This window comes from Microchirus variegatus (genome assembly GCF_963457635.1).
Source record: "Microchirus variegatus genome assembly, chromosome: 2".
Classification (NCBI taxonomy): domain Eukaryota; kingdom Metazoa; phylum Chordata; class Actinopteri; order Pleuronectiformes; family Soleidae; genus Microchirus; species Microchirus variegatus.
This window is the reverse complement of record NC_139803.1, coordinates 13017691-13038317: the sequence shown is the minus strand read 5'-3', so window position 1 is coordinate 13038317 and position 20627 is coordinate 13017691. Positions and strand designations below refer to the sequence as shown.

The following is a 20627-nucleotide window of genomic DNA, read 5'->3' as shown; positions in this document are numbered from 1 at the left end:
TGAAATCATGTTTTGTCATGTGGCGCCACCTACCGCCGTCTACCAATCATTGCACTCAGTAGAGTCTCAGCTGCCAAGCAACCCCGGGTTGCCAGTTAAGTCAGAAAACAAAACCTAAAAGACCTCTGTATTTTGAATTTGAATGTAGTAACTGTTTTTGGCCACATTCTTACATATGGCACCTTTAATTATATGTTTTTTTTGATGAACAATTCCGTTGTATGGGACCATGAGGCAGTCCTTAAGTCGAATGAGAAATACAGTGTTTCTGTTACTGTAAAATACTTTTTTAAAAGCATTTTTAAATGTGTAATATGTGGGAAATCATCTTCTATATTCATAGACTTGACTTTTAACTTGCTTGAATGAAAGCATGGAATCGACTTGACTTGCATATGTGTGACTTCCTCCCATCTCTGCAAATTGGTGACCAATGATGACAGATATGGTGATCCAAATTCCAATACAGGCATTTCCCATTCAGTTGCAAACAAGGCAACATTTAAATAGTACAATATTGAATATTCATACAGATTTTGGCTCCTTTTTCCTGCTGCATGCTTTCTTCTCGCCTTTTTTTTCGGGGCTGCTCTACATCTCCCGAGTTTGCTTTGCAAAAGAAACAAGTAGGTCAACGTGCCTGGGGACCATGAAAGCCTTTTGACGTCGGTCTCCAGAGGGGGCGAAGAAGGCAATATTTAGGGCAGAGCCTGCACAGTATAGTTGTGCAGCATATAGACAGAATTAAGAGGTCTGCAAATATGAAATGGAAAGATACGCAAACATGAATTTGAATCGGTTGTTTTCTGTTTGCTCGGACTTATACGTCGATTGTACCTTCAAGGAAAAGCATCATCTACTTTACACAAGACACAGGAGGAAATGAAAAGTCTCAGTGAAGCTGAATGGTCCGGGTGTTTTGTCTCTGAGTGTCTCAGTGGGCGGCCGGGCAGTGTGTGTTAATTCACGGTTCACAAAAGCTTCCCCCAAACCAGCAAACAAATCACTTCCCCGGGTCAATTAGTATTCCGCGGCTGATTCTCCGAAGCCTTTGTGTTGGGAAATGAACAAGTGGAATAACAAACAGACTCAAGCAGAGTTATAGGTGTGCTTCACTTCGCTGAGAAGTGACTTTGGATTCAGACGTCAGTCACGAACAATGACCTTCCTTGTTTTTTTTTTTACATACACATACGTACATTATGAAGAAATGAAGAAATGAAGAAATGGCTTTCGGCTCTACGGAAGCCACCATGTTTTTTGTTTTTTTACAGTAGCCCACAATGGACAAACTACACATCTTTTGATTTTTGACGCTAATTGAAGGCTACATAATTTCTGCTACACACTTGGAAGGGTTACACCATTGGTTCTCAAAGTGCGGCCCTGGGGCCAATGGCGGCCCGCAATGTATTACAGTTGATAGTTTTAATCCAGGAGCTACTAAGCTTTTAAATGTTATTACTGGATACAGACCAATAAGTGTAAACTGTACAAGTGCAATCTGGTCATTAAAATGATTACAAATGGGATTTATTTCTGGTTTTTTTTCCTTTGGCGGCCCAACAAGTCCAATGTTGGGTTCCTAAATTGGCCCTCAGGTATCAACATTTTGAGAACCCCTGGGTGACACCAATACATGTGGCAACATTTTATACAGTGCACCTACAATTATTAATCTGTAGCCCTAAAAAACGATGAAATTAAGAATATTTTTTTCAAAAACACCTTATGCAGTCTTCAGGTCATCAGAATGTGAACATAAACCCAAAATCACCAAGTGTCATTAACCCTTTAAGGTACTACTCCACCATTTGGTCGACCACACTTTAAGTCACTATATCTCATTGAAAAATGCATCAAGCTGAACTCACTAACACTTAATGTGACTTGTGAATGTTGTACTTTATGAATTATGAAAAACAGGTTTATTATGAACAGACGTCTCAACCGTTTGGTAGAGACCTGTATCTGAAATATTATAGGGTCTAATTAAAATTAATATTCATTGTCGTTATATAATAATAATAAAATAATAAAAAATGCAAATAATTTTTTTTTCTTGGTGCGTACCTTAAAGGGTTAAGGTAAAAATAATATATTATAATAATATAATCGTGCAATTCCTGTCATTTCTTAGTTTCAAGCACTTACAGCACAAATTTGTGTTGCAGTTTTAAGACAGTTTAAAGACAGTTTGAAGACAGTTTTAAGACAGCAACGTCCAGAGATAAAAGAAGAAAAACTAGTTTTCTATATAATAACAAAATAATATAATATAACAAAAAAAGTAAAAAAAATGGAGAATCTGGGCTGTACTTCACTTCACACTTCTTATTGTGTCTTATTGCAAGATAACCAGATAAATTACCTCATCACGAGTCTTGTCGTTCTCAGATAACTCATCAATTAATGTCATTATCTAGAGAGAAAAAAAACAGTGTTCTTATCGCAAATTAAGATGTTTTTATAACTCCTTCACAAGAAAATGTGCCGCTTAATTTAATCTCACGATCCCAAATGAATATGTCGCGTTATCACAGATACCAGGCCGTTATCCCGCGATAATGACATGATTATTCTGTGATCTTGAGACATAACAGCCACCATAGATGGTACAATATTTGAACAGAGTTTCCTAACTGCTCTAACTGTCTTGGACAAAGGATTGCTGTGTTGATCTAAGGTTGACTACGGTCTTTAACTGTCCCGGAATAATCTGCTCCAACGCTCTGAGGCAAAAGTGTACGTCTCCTTCATATAGATTTAATTTACCACCTGTCTATATGTTGTCTTAGTAGGCGGTGATATTTATCTTAGGATGTGCAGAGTTAGCGCAAAAAAAGACACGTGAAACTGACGCTTCTTTGTGTTATTGTGTACACCAGGAGCAGCGTTTCTTTAACACCGAGCGTATCGCAGACGACACCGTCATAGGCGACGGTTTGTGCTATCGGGAAAATTCCAACGCTTTCTGAAAGCTGAGAAGTTGCAAGTCAAAGCCAAAATGTGAATATTACGAGAAATGCATTTGCGCTGTTGCATGAAGCCAGCAAATCAGCGACTGTAAAAAAAAAAACACCTGAACATAGTTGCCTTTTTTGGCTTGTTTTTGGACATTTGGACATGCTTTTTCAACACGTTCTCACTCCCACTGCGTCAAGCGCCTGACGAACGGTCACTGTCCCTCATCGTCACATGCCTGACTCATTAGGTACCCGTTTTTCGTCATGTGGTGACGAGCGGGGCAACCCGACAGTTTTACATAGAACTCCCACAACTCCCTACAACGTCCGAAAAAGACGCCACGGGAAGCAAGGTACTCTGCTCTCTGTTGTCATGGTAACGTGACGTTTCTTGCGTCATATGACGTGCCAGGGAACTCGCGCTTCATTCGCTCCCAAACTACTGTGAAGGTAAGTTGTATGGCGACGTCTGCTACTTGTTTTATTAAATGTGATGAATTACTTGCATGGTTTAAATATCAGGGGTGAAGAGTATATCACCGCCAGTAATTCACTATAAGCCAACGCAACGTAGGTTGCCTCTCGGAGAGTCTCCGGCTGCACGAAATATTTTTTAAAGCCCAGTTTTAATACTCCTGCGTAAAGTGCTCTACGTAGGTTACGCAGACCCTCTGCGTCGACGAAGAGCCTATCTGAGATTGTCTGCGTCGTCTCCGGCTGCACGAAATATTTTTTAAGTGTCCGTCACTCCGTCAACGGAGACGGCAAGAGCTGTGTCCACAGGACAGGCCGAGCTAAGCTGCTCTGTGCCGGCTCACAGTGCGCACCTAGCGTCCACAGACGCAGAGCTGGTCACTGCCGACAACGTCGCTGCCAAACTATAAATACGTGATATCTTAATACACAAACTACATGTTTAGACTCTAGATGGCTAATTTCTCGCCTCAAATTATCTTAAAACTGCGTTCCGTGACACAGAAAAGTGAGAAACAGCCATTGCTCACTGTAGCCAGAAGCACAACAATCTTGCGTGGCGACCCCTACTGATCGGGCGGGAAATTGCAGTGTGTATCCGTCACCACGACGGAGAAGTATGACGCATTACGCAGTCGGAGAAGTATAATGTGGCCTTGACAACAAGGGGCTGTTTTGGATCGTGTTTCAGCACCAGACTATTTCCCAGTGTTATGATGGCCTAAATCCGCCAGAAAGATAAAAAAACGCCGCTAAAATAAATAAAGCAGGACTCTCCTTACTTCCGGTCTTCTTCAAAATGAAATGAGGCTATGCTTCAGAGTAAAATTATTCCAAAACACTATCCATAATAGCGCAACAACATCTTCACACTACTAGTGCAGAGTTTTTCATTTGCATTCTCTATTTTAAACTGTAAATATAAACATATGTATATAACATGCATATAAACATGTACTGGAAGAATGACATAGAGAATAAGTTACTAAATTCTATTGTTTTCTTTTAACAGGTGTTTCTGATCTACAATAAACATTTTGTTTCATCGGTATTTCCACCATCCAGCAACACAAAGGCACTTTTAAGAGCCACTCTGTTTTGTTATACGTCTTTGCTGTAAGTTAACGTGTGTGTACCTGTCAGTCTGTTTTGCGTTGTTACTCGTGTGTGTGTGTGTGTGAGAGATAGAGAGAGATTGCCTCGTCCTTGTATTTCTTTCTGTCGATCTCTTTGTCAGTCTGTCTATCTGTCTGTCTGATCTGTCCGATCATGACTGATCCAAAAGATCCACTCATGAGCCTGGATGACCTGGTAGATCAGTTTGAGCTCAATGACCACCTCCACGGTTTTGAGAATGTATCTGCTGAGGTGCAGGAAGGCGCGGCAGCAGCAGCACCCCACCCTTTACCACCTGAGCCAAGGGTGAGTTGGAAAAAGAGAGACAGCGATGGAAAACTGCTCTCTCTGAGGCCAAGATCGAGCAGGAACCAGTCAAGTCAGGGTCAGTATTATTTTTTTCAAGCAAGATATTTTGATGATTTGATTTGACATGTTTATTACTTCATTTTATTCCAGAAATCAACAGTCAATACATTACAAAAAAGTCTTTCAACAAAGACCAAACAGTGTAGACTGAAGCCAGGGCTTATTTTGTCTACCATTTTAACACAATGTCAGGTGTGGTGGAAGGGTCCAAAATGAATCAAGTAATAGTGGGTAGATTTTCCGTTTGGCAAGTACCGTAAGAAAGTAATAAACCTTCATGTAATGAATGTATATAATATATGATGCTGTCATTATCTGCATCCCTGTTGTGTTCCTTGTGTTGTGTAATCAATTCCCTCTGTCTTGTCTTAGTGTCATTTACTCTGGATTTTGTGTAGTTTATGTATATCCTATTTATTTTGAAGTTCTGTGTCTTGCTTACCTGGGTCATATTCTTATTTTGAAGTTCTCTGTTTCCTGTTTTATTTTGTTTTTAGTTTTATTATCTGTGTCTTGCCCCTGTCTCCCTATTAAGTTTCGCCACGTGTTCCCCAAGTTCCGCATACTGCATTTTGAGTCTAGTCTCCTCAACTTCCTGTCAGATGCCTCATAGAGAGATGACTGACTGGTCTTCTCCAGACAGTCTCTCCATCTAGATATGACACACTAAGCTTGTGCCATCTCAGCTTGATAACCAGGCTACAAATGCGCCATTAGCCTTGGGATGTGTAGGAAATGGTAATGTTATATATTCAGAAATGTGCTTTTTTCTTTCAGATACAGCTGGTCACAGTCGCAAGCCCGATCCTCCCTTCAGTGCACCTGACACCACCTGTGAGGTGGCCTTTGCTGCAGACACTGTCGGTATGTACTTCATTGTCTCTCCATAAAGCCCAAAGTACATGTTCATTCATAAACATATATGTACAACATACCTGACCCCAAGTTAGAATTTAAAGTCCATGTTTGTCAAATTTGCTAGAATAATGGACAATATAACTGTTAAATCTTTCACTACCACAGCCACTCCGTACAGTTCACTTAGAGGGTATGCACCTGATGGCAAAAAGACAGTTAATTGAAAAAGACAGTTAATTGTCTATCTATTGGCTGATTGAATAAATTCATTTTGAAATAATTTAATTATATCTGGCAACAGGTCATGTAGAGCTTGTACGGATCATTGTCGAGTCCTTCTGACCTCAATTTGATTTGATAAATACTACATGTTTAACCCAGTTTCTCCGTGTCCTCCGTTATCCTTCACCACGTTAAGGGAGGTTTGTTTTGCCACTCAGTCCAAACAAAAGGGGCGTTGCCCAGGGCAACATGATGTAAAGACATAGCGTCTATTGTAAAAAAAAGTATTGTCTTTGAGTATTCATTATATTTTACAGAATGTTTTCTACAAGATCTCCAGCACTCACTGGATGATGCTGGTGATGAGCAGCAGGTATCACAAGCTGCTCCTCAGGCTTCCTCCAACTGGAGCACAAGAAAAAGTGTGTTGTCAGAGAGCTGGAGGGCGGAGAGACCCCGTCTTGTGAATACTCTTGTTTCACAAGAATATGTGGCCACACACATCTGCCAACAGTGTGGGAGCAATCCAGCTGTCATCCGTTGTCGGGACTGTCGACCACGCCCCTTCTTCTGTGCTGAATGTGACGTTGTCATGCACTCCAGACACGTCCTTCATAACAGGGATGGAATGACAGCCGGATTCTTTGAGCCATTGCCTCCAACAACTGTTGTTGTGGATAAGGCTCTTTCCCATTGTGGTAAGTTGTGACTTGTGTGTATACAACATAGTACACATAATGTAATTCCCCTTTTTCAAACTTGTTAAGCTCACTAGTTTGACTATTTAAACAATTTATGTGGATGCTTTTGTCAATCAGCTTTTCGAGCGTCTGTTTATTATTTTTTGGTAATGAACTGCATGAGCCTTTTTCTAAATCTAATTTTCTATTATGAGGTCTGTAAGTGGTTCCAGGAATCTTTGTCTCATTGCAATGTTATATTTCCCATGATAGTAATTTATATGTATAATCTTTTTCAGAGCGGCTTGTACCTCTGGAGATGCCTGGAGAAATTTGCGGTTGTTCACCAGGGTCATTGAGGGTCAAACCTGGAAAGGCTGTTGCTGTGGTCACAATAAATGGTGAGGATGTGAAGAACTTTGATTTTGTCCCGTTTGTAAAGAAACTTACTTGAAAAATATTCATCCCTACATGTTTTATTTACAGAGTCCTTGGGCTCCCTGAAAGGGGCTATACATTCAAGTTATTATTTATTATCATGAAATCTGCAAGACTATTGAGCAATGTATGCCACATTACAAAAAATCCTTACCCCAAGTCGCTAAATTTACATTGCAGTGTATGTGTTTTTCCTTTCTTTAGGACGATATGATCTCAGCATGCCTGAATTGGCTTGTGACTCATGCCAAGCAAATTGGAGTGCTGGACTGGAAGACCTTGTTAAAAATGAGTACTGGCCTGCTACCATTCACTTCGCCACAATGTATGCTATAGACATCTTCTATTCCTTTGAGGAAATGAAGATGGCAGCACCAGGCCTGTCCTGCCAGGCATTTTTAAGGATGCTGGATCAAAGAACTGTCCGCTTTGGCCGTGTGAGTATTGAGGTGTTTTTTATCCTACAGCGTTGTTCATGTCTTTGTATTGTGGGCTGAAACAATGTTTTGCACATTATTTGAAGTTGTTTTCCTTGTTTTGAAACAGACTGGGAAGGTCTCACCGGACAGCTTCCAGAAAAGTTTTTTTGAGTGGGAGGCTGTCAGGTATGAGGTGGACAACATCTGTGAGGAGGACCTGTTCAACTGTCCTGCATGCACCCCAAATATGCTTGCGGTATCTGTCGATGGAAACCGCAAGCATTATCGTTTCAGGAATGCAGCTAGGTACTCCAAATGTGTATAATGTCATGTGTGTTTGTAGTAATAAGAAAACAGAACTCTTTAACGTTCACCAAGTAACCTTAAACTGTAAGATATCTTAAACTGCTGTGCACCCTTTTGTTATTTAGATCTGAGGAGCAGGCCATCTTTGAAGGTGCCTTCATAGCCAAAGATGAAGATGTTGCCGCATTTGTTGACTACATCCACAACACAACCAAACATGTAAGACTGTAGACACACACACATACATATATATATATACGTGTGTGTGTGTGTGTGTGTGTGTGTGTGTGTATATGTATATGTATATATATATATGTAATCACCTTCTACTAAGGAGTTAAGTTGAATCTGTGGACCATTTGTATCAACCATTTTCCATACTGTAGGTCTCTGGAAGAGGTGTTTGTGGAGGGGAGTGGTCGGCAGCCAGAGAGACCTCCCAAAGATCTGCCAGTAAGGTTGATGAGGAGGGACTGGAGCTGGCAGTGTGTCGGCATGGAGTGCTGCTCCATGCTTTAAATATGTACAGGGGAGAAATTTTTGCCTATCCCCTGTACCTGCAGGAGAAGCTTGCCAGTAGGCAAGTAACCTTTTTTTGCATGGATGTCACATGCAAATATTGGCCATACCTGCAAAAAGTGGTGAAAAACTGCCCAGAGCTCCGGCACCTCCTTGGCATGAAACCATTCCTCTCGGTGTTTCATGCCAAAGCCCATGACTTCAAGTGTGAGGTAAATAAATATTACCATATAATGGAACCACATATGAACACCTGCATATGCATGTGAACAGCTTCTCCATATTGCTATTTTCTTAGGTGAAATGGAGTGGGGCATATCAGGAGGGAGCTGGTTCAACACTTGGGGAGGAGGTAGAACAATGTAATGCCTTCCTGTCCAGGATAGCAGTGACCACCAAGCACATGTCAAAAGCAGGTGAGATGACCACATACTGCATTAGTTAGATCATAAGTGTAATAAGTAAGGATAGTGATGGTAAATATTTTCTGTGTTTACAGGGCGCACAGACATGCTGACTCTCATGGCCATGCGCTGGAATCGGCAAAAGTTCTGTAATTTGGCCACCTCACTGAGTCACCGATACCAAAAGGTAACCCTATGTAGCCTTGTGTGTTGTGTTGGTTGCTATGTCGACCATGGCTCGGATAGAAATGAGTCGAGACCAACACTTCCAAGCTATCTTAGCCTGCTTGTTTTGTTCCGCATCCATCGCAATTGCTGTGTTCACATGTTCACTGTGACCAAACGAACTGATCTATGACATAAAGTGTTCCCTTTGGAAGAACTGATCCAAATGATTCAGGTGTGAAAGCACCCCAATATTCCATGTTTGCGGTATCTGAAGCCATGGGCTGAACATTTGTTTCTCACTTATTGTCTGTTGTCATTGTAGACCACAAAAGCGCTGCACAGCCAGTTGCAGAACCTGGAGTCCATGAAAGCCCAGTTGGCAGTGACAGAGAGCCAATTGGAAGACTGGGCCAACGATGTGAAGGACTGGGCAAAAGGTGAGAAAATGGTCACTCGTAATACAAGTCCAGCCAACATTTTGTATCATTTTCTGTTGATCAGTCCTGTCTCCATATGAGACAGGACAGGACTCTGCCATGTATTATCTCATGGCAGAGTTGTACAGCTCCGATTAGTCTTTTTCTGTTTTTGTTTTGTTTTTCTGTGATTACCCGATCAATTCAAACTTAGTTTTATTATCCATTACCTTATCAAAATGTGTTTTAAGAAATGCTTTGAATTGAGATTATTGATTCATACTGCATTGCATAATGTACAAGTTCAATTTAAGTGAAGCCATCTATTTTTCCTTTGCTGTAGCAACAACAACAACCACCACTGATGATGCTGATGCCTTGGCCAGCAGAATTGAGGTGTTAGTGGCATGCATCAAGAGGCGGTCGCAGCGTCTGTACAGAGATACTGACAGCAACAAAGGCCGTGCCAGGATCCGCCGCAAGATCCGGGGGGAGAAGGGGCTCCTCACTTCTGTAGTGGAGCAATACAACAAGATGGTTCCAAGCTCAGAAAATCTGTGCTTGGAAACCATTCTGTCGGGCGAGGCAGTATGGCCGTGGCAGCTACCACACAGTGGTAGGTACACTAATCTATTGAATACATTCAATAAATCTGACACATAATCAAAACCCATAAAGTCTCAAATGAATCCTTTAAATACTCGACAGTGACCCAAGTCTGTGTCACAAATGCATTTCAGGCTCTGTTGATCTAAGGACGAAGAGGCGGGCCTTTGACCTCATCATGGCGGTGAAGCGGCTTCAGGAGGAGAAGACCATTCTCGTCAAGGAGATGGGCCATCACTGGCAATCGCTTTGTAGTCGTGCCAGTGCACTAAAAGAAATGTACTGCCAGCTTTCTGGTGGTACAATCAAAAGTATGCATTTAAATAATCTATTACGTAAACATACTTAAACATTGATGACTCTGGATAAAGTTACTAACACAAGATGTATCTTATTGTACTTTCAAGAAACTCGTTGGGGCCTAAATGAAGAGGGGATAAAAGGTCTGGGAAGCATCATCCTCAGAAAGCAGTCCATGATCAGACAGATGAGGATGAAAGCAAGAGACTGCTACCTCCAAGTTTTGGTTGGCGAAGAGGACATCAACTTTCAGAGTGACTCTGAAATTTCTGATGATGAACAATAATTGACACCAGAGATTTCTATCCCAGCTACCAGCCAAATGCTGGACAGTGTCTTTAAATTATTTTTGTGAAAGTAGAAGTGTTTTGATCCCTCTGATATGTTGTCACATGACATCAACAGTCATCCAATAAAGCACTCTAACACTGTTTCTGTGAATCAAATCTTGTAACATGGTGGCTATTATCTGAAGGAGATGAAGACGGGGTTATCAAACTGGACTTAACATCTCTCAACACATGCACGCATTAAAACCAATAATGTAATAAAATAACCCAACTGATATTGTAATATCATGTTTACTAATAGTGTGTTTTCACTAGTTAGGCTACTGATTTGTTGGTAAACTGTGGAAAGAAGAAGTAGCCTAATGAAGAGTCACTTGGGGTCTCCAGCACTATTCCGAAACACACACAAATGATTATTACCCTATCATAAATTAGTTGTGCGCTGTGTGCTTTCATTGATGCACGTAGCTACCAGCTCTCCCTCTCACGCTCCAAACAAAAACACACAAGACCATGCTGCAGAGAGTGAGACAAAAAGACACAAAACAGGGTTCTTTTTTGAGAAGATTCAGGTCCTTTGACATCTCTAATGTAATGCTGCACATGTTCTATCAGTCCAGCAACTGTTACATTCTTTGTCATTGTCTGCTGGGGTAACAACATTAGGGTCAGGGACAGGAACAGATTAGACAAGCTCATTCGTGAAATGTAGCTCTGTGATGGGAGAGGGAGCGGAGCTGGTAGAGGCTGTGGTTAAGTGGAGGATGGGGTGTAAATTGAAGACCATCCTGGGTGACCCGTTGTGGGTCTACACAGGACTCAAAGGTTCGAGGAGCAGCCGAAGTAATAAGCTCATCTCCCTCACCTCCAGGACAGAAAGCTGTAGGAAATCAGTCATTCCTGCGGCCATCAAGTACCCAATGCCATTTGTTAGGCTACACACATTACTTCATATATCATTTTATATCATACATATATAATGTCATTTAAGATTAATTAAACTGCTGGATAATCTAAATGTCCCTCCAGGAGATGAATACATTTTTATTTTTCTATTCTGTTCTATTCTAAATGAAAATAGTACTGCACATGATGGTGCTCAGTTACAATTTAATAACCCATAACCCACAACATTAAAGGCCTTTCTCCAAGCCTTATGCTATTGATCATTATTTCCACAAAAATAAATAAAAAAACAACAAAAAATAAACAACAGGCTTCATTTCACTAGGCTTTCAAAGTGCTGTCTGAAACTACACCTACACTAGCTTGTGCCCATGTAAAGAAAAAATAAAACTTTGTCATGGAGCTGAACCAAATATATCATTGGAAAGGTCTCAGCCTGGAGAGTAACATATGTCAGTATGAAAACTCAATATGGCTCCTGCTTTGAAAGACTGCCCTTTGAACCTTGATCTTGGTGCATGTTTGAATGGTCATAATTCAGCAACAAAAGGGGTTACAGACATGGGACCAGGTTAGAAAGCTTGGACCTAAGCTATCATGCAAAATCAGTCAGTATTAGGGAGCTCTGTCAAAAAAGTATACTGTAGGCAAAATCTATTCAACCATTTAAATATTCAATATTTTTAATTATTTCTAATTACACAAATGTGTTGAGCAATCCCTTAATCTCCACTGTGTACTCTAAACATAGTATTTACAACTTCCAACTCTATGAAAAACACTGTTTATATTAAAAAATACAAATCAGCAGCACAGTTAAGATATAAAAAAGATATATCTCATAAATATATGAAATATGTATAATATGCAGTGTAAAATAGTATTTACACTGCATCTATTTGAAGAAAAAGTAAAATATATGTTGTTGTTTTTTGTATTTTAGGAATTTTTGGAGTTTTGTGGTTGTTTTTTTTCTGCTTTTCAGAATAAAACAACTCTAATTCTCATAATGGAATAATACACAATTAAAACGAATTCCCTTAACATTTACGTATCGTATTGTTGATTTGTCGGTCACAACTTCGTTTTTGTGTTCATGTTAAAGTTATCATTAAAACAAAACCGACAGATAATTTGATGTGGCATTTTATACTGAAGGATCGGACGTTGCCAAATCTGACGGGTGACCAAATACGGTGTAACACCTGTGTGTCGCATTGCGCGCTTTTCCTCTCGGTAAGTGGAGTCACGTAACCTACAATATTTACCCCAAAACGATCGAGTCAGGCAAAATTAATTTAATAAATTTTTAACACCTTCAGAAGTTCAGTGTAGCATGTTTGTTGGACTGTAAACTTTATTAAAATAGTAGTTATCCATCTGCTATTAGCTTACATAGCACTAGTGTTGGAAATGATAATACACCAAATTCTACAATGTGGCTGGTAGGCCTAGATTTCAGACAAAAAAAATAATGATGTAGAGTGGGTGGGTGGCTGTTGAATTTGATCATGTTAGCACAGAAATGAATAAATAAAATGAATTTACCACCCTGGCTAGAATAACTGAATAACAACATTTTCTCTTTTCAAATTCAACTTTATTTGTCACATAAAACCATACAGATACATGGGGAAAAGTGTGAGTTCAAGTTGTAATGTAGTTCCAGTTACCTGTGTTGTGTTACATTATCCCCCAAAAAGCCGTAGCTACATAGCCACTTAGTGATGTAATATATCAGATAGCCTAATATTCTGAGGAAGAGAATACTGGTGTAAAACATTCTGTCTGAATAGTGTATTGTTTTCTCTCCACAGGTCCATCAAATTTATCATTCACTTACACACACATACATACACACTCACAAATAAAAACCAAAGGCACTTTTAAGAGCCACATTCATTGTTATTCTGTGTGTACCTGTTGTTGTCTGTGAGTCTTTCATAGTCGTGTTCCTGTCTTAGTCCTTTTTACATTTTTGTTTGTGTTGTCTGTCCATCTTTATTCCACTTGTTTATTTAGTGTTTTTCTGTTGCAATGACACGACCAAAGTTCAGGCCCTGTCCATCCTGTAATACCCCAAATCAGGCCATCAGAAAATCCTGCAGTGCCTGTTTTAGCAGTCTTTCCACAAACCCCCAAAAAAAGGAAAAGGAGGCAGCATTTACTAGTCAGTGGGCAGAAGGAGTCCTCAAAAACAGGAACCATGGGCGGATTATTCATTCTGCCCGTATTGCAGTAAGTAAGAATGTTCATATTGTATATTTACCATAAACTGAAAGTACATATTTTAACATTCTGCTTGTCATATACAAGGCACAATTTGATCTGGTCTTTACAAACATACTGTTATTGTCTCCTGTCCTGTCACTGATCTTTTATCTTACATTGACCTGACCCATCTGTCTAATGGGTTAATTTGATTAAGCAGTGTGGCTAACTAATGTGTGCCAACTGCTTGTGTTCTTTACAGGTGAAGAAACTTGAGGCAATAGGCTATAAACCCATTCTATTTTTTGGGAAAAAAAATAAAAGGGCCGGAGGAAGGTGGGAAGCAGACATAATGACGCATCTGCCCCCCAGTCCTTACACAAAAGCCCTTTTGGAGAAGATGCAGAGGGCTTATGAGTTCATCTTGAGCAAAGGTAAGAGTATTTGGTGCAGACATGACTATTATAAAAACATGGGATCATCTTCGTTAATATGTGTAGATTTCTAAGGTAAATAAACTTGTATTGGGACAACCTCCACAGAAGAGCAGCACAACAGCCCTCCAGAGGAGCAGCACAGCGCTCCAGAGGAGCAGCTAAATGCTGCCAACGAGGAGCAGCACGACAGCCCGCCAGAGGAGCCGCACGGCACTCCAGAGGAGCAGCTCAATGCTGCCAACGAGGAGCAGCATGACAGCCCGCCAGAGGAGCAGCACGGCCCTCCAGAAGAGCAGCCCGATGCACCTACAGAAGAGCAGCATGATAGCCCTCCAGAGGAAGAGGCTGTTTTCACCCTCGATCTTGTTCCTGTCTCTCCTACACACTATTCCACTTCTTTTTCTCCTTCTTCCTCTTCCACTGACACTGTTGGGCCTCCCCTGAACACAGCTGGGCCTCCACCAGCTCCTCCAAACTCCAAGTCTCTGCGTAAAAGGAACAGGCAGACTTTGATTAAGGGGCCACAAGAGAAGAGACAAAGAAAGGGTAAGTGTTACTCCATACTATTAATAATTTGATTACCTCACAAATTGGACTTTGGCAGTTATTGATAAATACTTTGATAAATAGATTAATAGATGAGCTCACTGACACATTTGAATTTCCCTCTGAGATAAATATGGTTTATCTCATTCTTATTGGGTGGCAAATCCAGCCTTCATTTGGGTCACCAAGCCATTACACAGTACACCAGCCAGCCACTACACTGTATTTTACCCTTTTTTATTCAGCTGTATTTTGGTGGGGATTGTGAAGTGGCAAGGTTTAAGGGCCACGCTTAATGTTGATCCCTGCCTAAAGGTAACATGGCTGTGTGAAACCTAGTCCAATACATGTGCTTTGATTGACAAAACTAGAGACAAACTATCTTCTAGAGTCTGTAAGGCCACATTCACATGGATCGTCTTTTGCGTGTACATTTCAATTGGTTCCTATTAAGCCGTGCACGTGGTGTGGTGGTTCTAGTCGCACAGAGATTAAAAAAATAGAAACTTTTTCGAATGCCGCTTGCGCACTGTGTATCATGTGATCATCTCCATGGATCTGCTTCTCCAGCAGCAACAGTGCAGCCCGGCTCTCAGTGCTTGCCCGCTTTCAGCATCTCTCTGTGGGCAAGGGACAGCTGTCCTCCCCCAGCCCAGCCCCAGATCTCTACTTTCAACTGCATTTTTAAATGTTTTACCACACATAATGTAGGGAGTTCATGTCTCTCCTGTCTCCTTCCTTTCCACACGGCCATGACCCTTTGCTGTGAGCCATAAACTGACAACAGACAGATCGAGCAGTGAAGCCACTGAGAGGGATTTACAGTGCTGGAAATCTGTTCAACTCTGTTTGAACTAGTTTCTGGTTAAGTAGTGAAGCACACTACTAAAATGTGACAGGCGGTATTTGTTGCTTGGTAATGGCAGACACGACCTCCCAATCGCTTTGGAAAATGCTCCAGTCATTTTTAGATGCTCCATGTGAATGGGCCCTAAAAATTCAATGAAAGGCAGCACATTCAACTATCAGGTAGTGATGGAAATGGCAGTTCTTTTAACAGTTCTGAATTAGTTCATAAAAATTATTCAAAAAATGTGTTCACCAACTCACTCATTGCTTAGCAGGAGCCCTGACTGCATAGTGCATTTTTCTCCAACTTCCTGAACTGATACTTAGCAAAACAATCCGTGACTAGGTCATGATTCAGCCCTGGACAGTGCATTCACAGACCATTATACACAGACTTCCGCGAGAGATGCAGCTTTACTTCTGCTTACATGCACCAAATATTACTACATGGTGAACTTGTCCTCTGTACACAGTCAATTCACTTAACATTGATACTACATAGTGTTAGGGAGGAATTTGAGGTGATGAGAAGAACAAGTACCAGAGTCCTGGATGTCTTACACTGAAGGAATTTATTAGGCTCGGTCAAGGATAACAGAAGAGTCATCAACACAACATAAGTGTGTGAGGCCACCTCAATTCTAAGGGTCAAACAGCAAAGCTCAGATTCTTATACTATAAAAGTGGACAGAGCCTGCAAGGGGGAGATGTGTTAACATCCTATTGGCTATTGTGCATAAACATAAATATAGAATATAGAATCACGTCCTCTGCAGCAGTTCTGTGCGTAGTAGGTTCGCAAGTCATGAGTGAGTGAATGAGTGCAGTGCAAACCTGACTCCGTATCAGTACGTGAACGACACTGAGTAAACGGGAGCCCTGAGTGTCAGTACATTCCGTGAACATCCACCGTTCCCTCACAATGAGAGTCTAGAATGCAGTCTAGACCTGCACTATATTAATCTGTTTTGATCTTGTGTAATACAAAAAGACTTGTCTTGTCTTTTCATCATTCTAGGTTGCCGAAAATGTAGTCGGCAGAAAGTCTTCCAGTTTGACTGCATCACTGGGAGAAGAAATAACCAGGTAAGATGTTGAACCCTTAATGCAATTTGTAGTATTTTTCTTTAGGCTGCTGGCTTTACTCATTCTGGCCTTTTAAAGATAATAAAAAATCCAGTGATTACTTAAACAGCTCAAATTTCTGTTGATTATCTTTTTGTCTGTGTGTGTAGGATAAAGCAGAATTGAAAATTCGCTGGTTGCCTTGCTCTGCGTGGTAAGTTAACAAGTTAATATTGCAAATATGCATTCTATTTTCACTTTGAAACCTTTCAGGATCAATGATGTCAGGGTGAAACCAGTTTTAAGTGGTATTAAAAGTATTTCAGGAAAGTTACATCCCAACTTTCTTGGATCATAACAAAAGTAGCACACATGAAGTAATGTAGTGTCTGAGGTAGATAGGATGTTGGAATTTATTACTGCAGCATCTTGTAGTGAGAATGAGGGCAGAGACATCTAGGGATTGGAAATGGTACGATTTTATAGATACTAATGCCTTTATTGATTCTGCTTATTGGTCTGATTCTCAGTCAATCCCTTATCTATTCCTGATCAATTCTATGTTTTGAAAAAAACCTATAGAGAACCAAACCTAAGAGAAATGATTCACAGACAAAATTAACTGCATTAATTAATTAATGAATAAATGTGTCTGTATGAGGATGACAAATTGAGGGAGAGGAGGAGCTTCATTCTGTTATTAATGTTAACATTATATCTCCAGCAGTGGAGTAAAGTCTCACTACAGGGCTACAGTGAAAGCCATTGTTGTGTCACAGGTATATGATACCAATAGATTGGACAATTTATAACTGGTTCTCAACTGGAAACAATTCTTGACTCCCATCCCTCGTGATAGCAATGATGATGAAATTCATGAGGAAGAAGAGAAAGGTGATGATGATGAGGAAGATCAGGACAGGGAGTGAGAGAGGAGAACATTGGTGATTTTACCTTTGAACCTAACCTCAAAATGTTGTCTGACCTGTGTTGTAATGATACTGTCCACTAATGATACCTTACAGTGGCAAAAGCTGGGATGATACATGGGAGCCGGCCAGTGGATTCCAGCACTACATGGTCGAGACATCACCTCCCTCTGGTTCAGCAGACGAGGTCGTCATTCCTCCCCAGCAAACTGCAAAATAAAATACAATAAAAGCATTGTTATTGTGTATACGTTATTGTCACCCACAAAACAATAATTTATGCAAACATACATACAAGTAAGGAGGAAAGTGCGAGACACTGCAAAGATAAGATGTAAGATAAAAAGTACAAGTAGAACAAATAAATAACAAGCTTGCTACGCTGGCTCTCCAGCGCTCAATTTGTAACATCTCAACCTGAGGAGGATCAGCTGATACGGGGCACAGCGAATGTTGCTGCACAGCTGTAATAAAAATAATGTAACCGAGTGCGAGGGGCGCCTATACTGGGTGTGTGATCAAAATAAAGAAAAACACAAAAAGCAGCCTTCATTGTCGATCGCAGCGTCCACTTTTGTATTTCTCTTCACACACGTGATTTGCGGCAATAACAACACTACTTCCGGTATTACTTCAGAATAAACCTCGGCACATAATGAACCGTGCCCACCGAAGCTCCACTGAGAGCTGCTATAACAAAATAGGCTACAATTATAATAATTTGTGCATTCCAGAGGTAATTTATAGTTACTTCGTATTACTTTCAATCCTTTTCCCCATAACATGTCACTGAAAAAAACATTTAAAAAATAATAAATAAATAACGGCAGGCACCGATCTACCAGCCGCCATTGTTAGCACTGCCTGCTTTATTTATACGGCTGTAGTCAGAAGTGTTATTATTGCAGGAGCTTCTACTTACTGTTTACACCAGGGGCAGCCATCTAAATGTCAACTCCGAAATCCAACGGCGTTGTAGTGGAGAATCCCGACTCGGAAATCAGAAATACCACATTCTTTTTTTCTTTTCCAATTACTGTTTATTAAAATATATTCAATACAAAAGCAGTTATTATGTACATTCATACAAACATCGGGGGAACCCCACTTCCGAGTACACACCACGTCATATGACGCAGGAAACGTCCCCATGACAACAGAGTATGGTAGCATGCTTCCCGTGGCGTTTTATTTAGACGTTGTGGGAGTAAAACTGTCGGGTTGCTCAACTCGTCAGAACATGACGAAAAGAGTCAGGCATGTGACGATGAGGGACAGTGACGTAATATGAGGACTATGGGTAATGTAGTTATTTTCCTTGATATGACACTGGGCATTGGAAACAAAACGTGTTTTCTTAAAATAAAGTTCATATTACACCATGATCACTAAATAAATAAATAATAGCCAAAATGACGGCCTTGTCGAAAGCTACGTCAGACACAGCAACATCACGTTCAATGAAGCTTTAAGGAAAAAAAAGTTATCCAGCTCACAGCGTCTTTCAGCGCCGCGGTCGGGTCGGCTGATCACTTTACTCTGAGCGTCACATATCGCCGCGAAGGGTACTGCATTGAAATCCCCGGGTTGCCCCGCTCGTCACATATCGCCGCGAAGGGTACTGCATTGAAATCCCCGGGTTGCCCCGCTCGTCACATATCGCCGCGAAGGGTACTGCATTGAAATCCCCGGGTTGCCCCGCTCGTCACATATCGCCGCGAAGGGTACTGCATTGAAATCCCCGGGTTGCCCCGCTCGTCACATATCGCCGCGAAGGGTACTGCATTGAAATCCCCGGGTTGCCCCGCTCGTCACATATCGCCGCGAAGGGTACTGCATTGAAATCCCCGGGTTGCCCCGCTCGTCACATATCGCCGCGAAGGGTACTGCATTGAAATCCCCGGGTTGCCCCGCTCGTCACATATCGCCGCGAAGGGTACTGCATTGAAATCCCCGGGTTGCCCCGCTCGTCACATATCGCCGCGAAGGGTACTGCATTGAAATCCCCGGGTTGCCCCGCTCGTCACCACATGACGAAAAACGGGTACCTAATGAGTCAGGCATGTGACGATGAGGGACAGTGACCGTTCGTCAGGCGCTTGACGCAGTGGGAGTGAGAACGTGTTGGCTTTTTATACTGTTTTTCTTGTTGATTCACAAAATTAACATGCAGTAAATTGTAAATAACTGCCATATATTGAAAGTTAAAGGTGCATTATGTAATAAATCTAAAGCAACTGGCCATAAAATCTGCAAATCATGTTTATGTTTATGTTTTGAAATCATGTTTTTGGTATGTGGCGCCACCTACCGCATCTACCAATCATTGCAGTCAGTAGAGTCTCAGCTGCAGAGCAACCACGGGTTGCCAGTTACGTCAGAAAACGAAACCTAAAAGACCTCTGTATTTTGAATTTGAATGGAGTAACCGTTTTTGGCCACATTCTTACATATGGCACCTTTAAAATAAGCAAAAAAAAAGTCCAGACGGACATTTTTTCAAGAGTTAGCGCCTGTTTCGATCATGTTAAACGGTCTGTATTTATATATATATCACTTTTCTAGTCTTGATGACCACTCGAAGCTACTACAGTTTTGCCATTCACACCCATTCACCCACTTTCATATACAATAACCATGATATAAAAAAAACTAAATATGAGCGACTAAATCAAACTAGGATGATTCTATTTATGCCTCTCAATCGCTCAGATGTTCCCGTACAGTTCCATATTTGGAGCAGAAAACTTAAACCCAAGGTTATTTATCTTGTCGTGTGAATTATGAATGAACGGAATGGCCTCGCTTCATTATTCAGCATCAAACAGAGAAACAAGAACAACTGTCTCGTCCGAGGTGACGCGTCGTCATAGTTTGAGCAGTCGGGAAGAGTCTTGTAAGAGGCATCTCGCTCGGGACAATAAATCTTTAATTCAAGGAAAAACTGAAGAGTGAACACTGAGCATTATGTGTTATTTGTAAACTGTCATGTAGATATTATACATTCTTGTTTGTTTGTGTGTATTTGTTTTGAATTCTAAATGTGGCATTTTAAATATTAATCACATGAAGCACAAGGGTAGAAATGAGGGAGAAAGAAGTTTTAAATGAAATCTTCTTTGCAACTCATTCA

The 20627-nt window shown here is 40.9% G+C and overlaps 1 protein-coding gene across 1 annotated transcript; it reads left to right on the top strand.

Annotated features, from left to right (window-relative positions):
- Positions 1 to 4709: 4709 nt before the first annotated feature.
- Positions 4710 to 10110, top strand: LOC310944741 (uncharacterized protein; the record flags this gene model as incomplete). Its single annotated transcript, XM_083910550.1, has 13 exons — positions 4710 to 4941; positions 5703 to 5789; positions 6323 to 6703; positions 6985 to 7086; positions 7328 to 7560; positions 7670 to 7848; positions 7974 to 8067; positions 8235 to 8579; positions 8666 to 8783; positions 8867 to 8958; positions 9262 to 9376; positions 9699 to 9943; positions 10096 to 10110. 13 exons carry the CDS (start codon positions 4710 to 4712, stop codon positions 10108 to 10110), a joined length of 2238 nt encoding a protein of 745 aa, XP_083766676.1.
- Positions 10111 to 20627: the final 10517 nt, after the last annotated feature.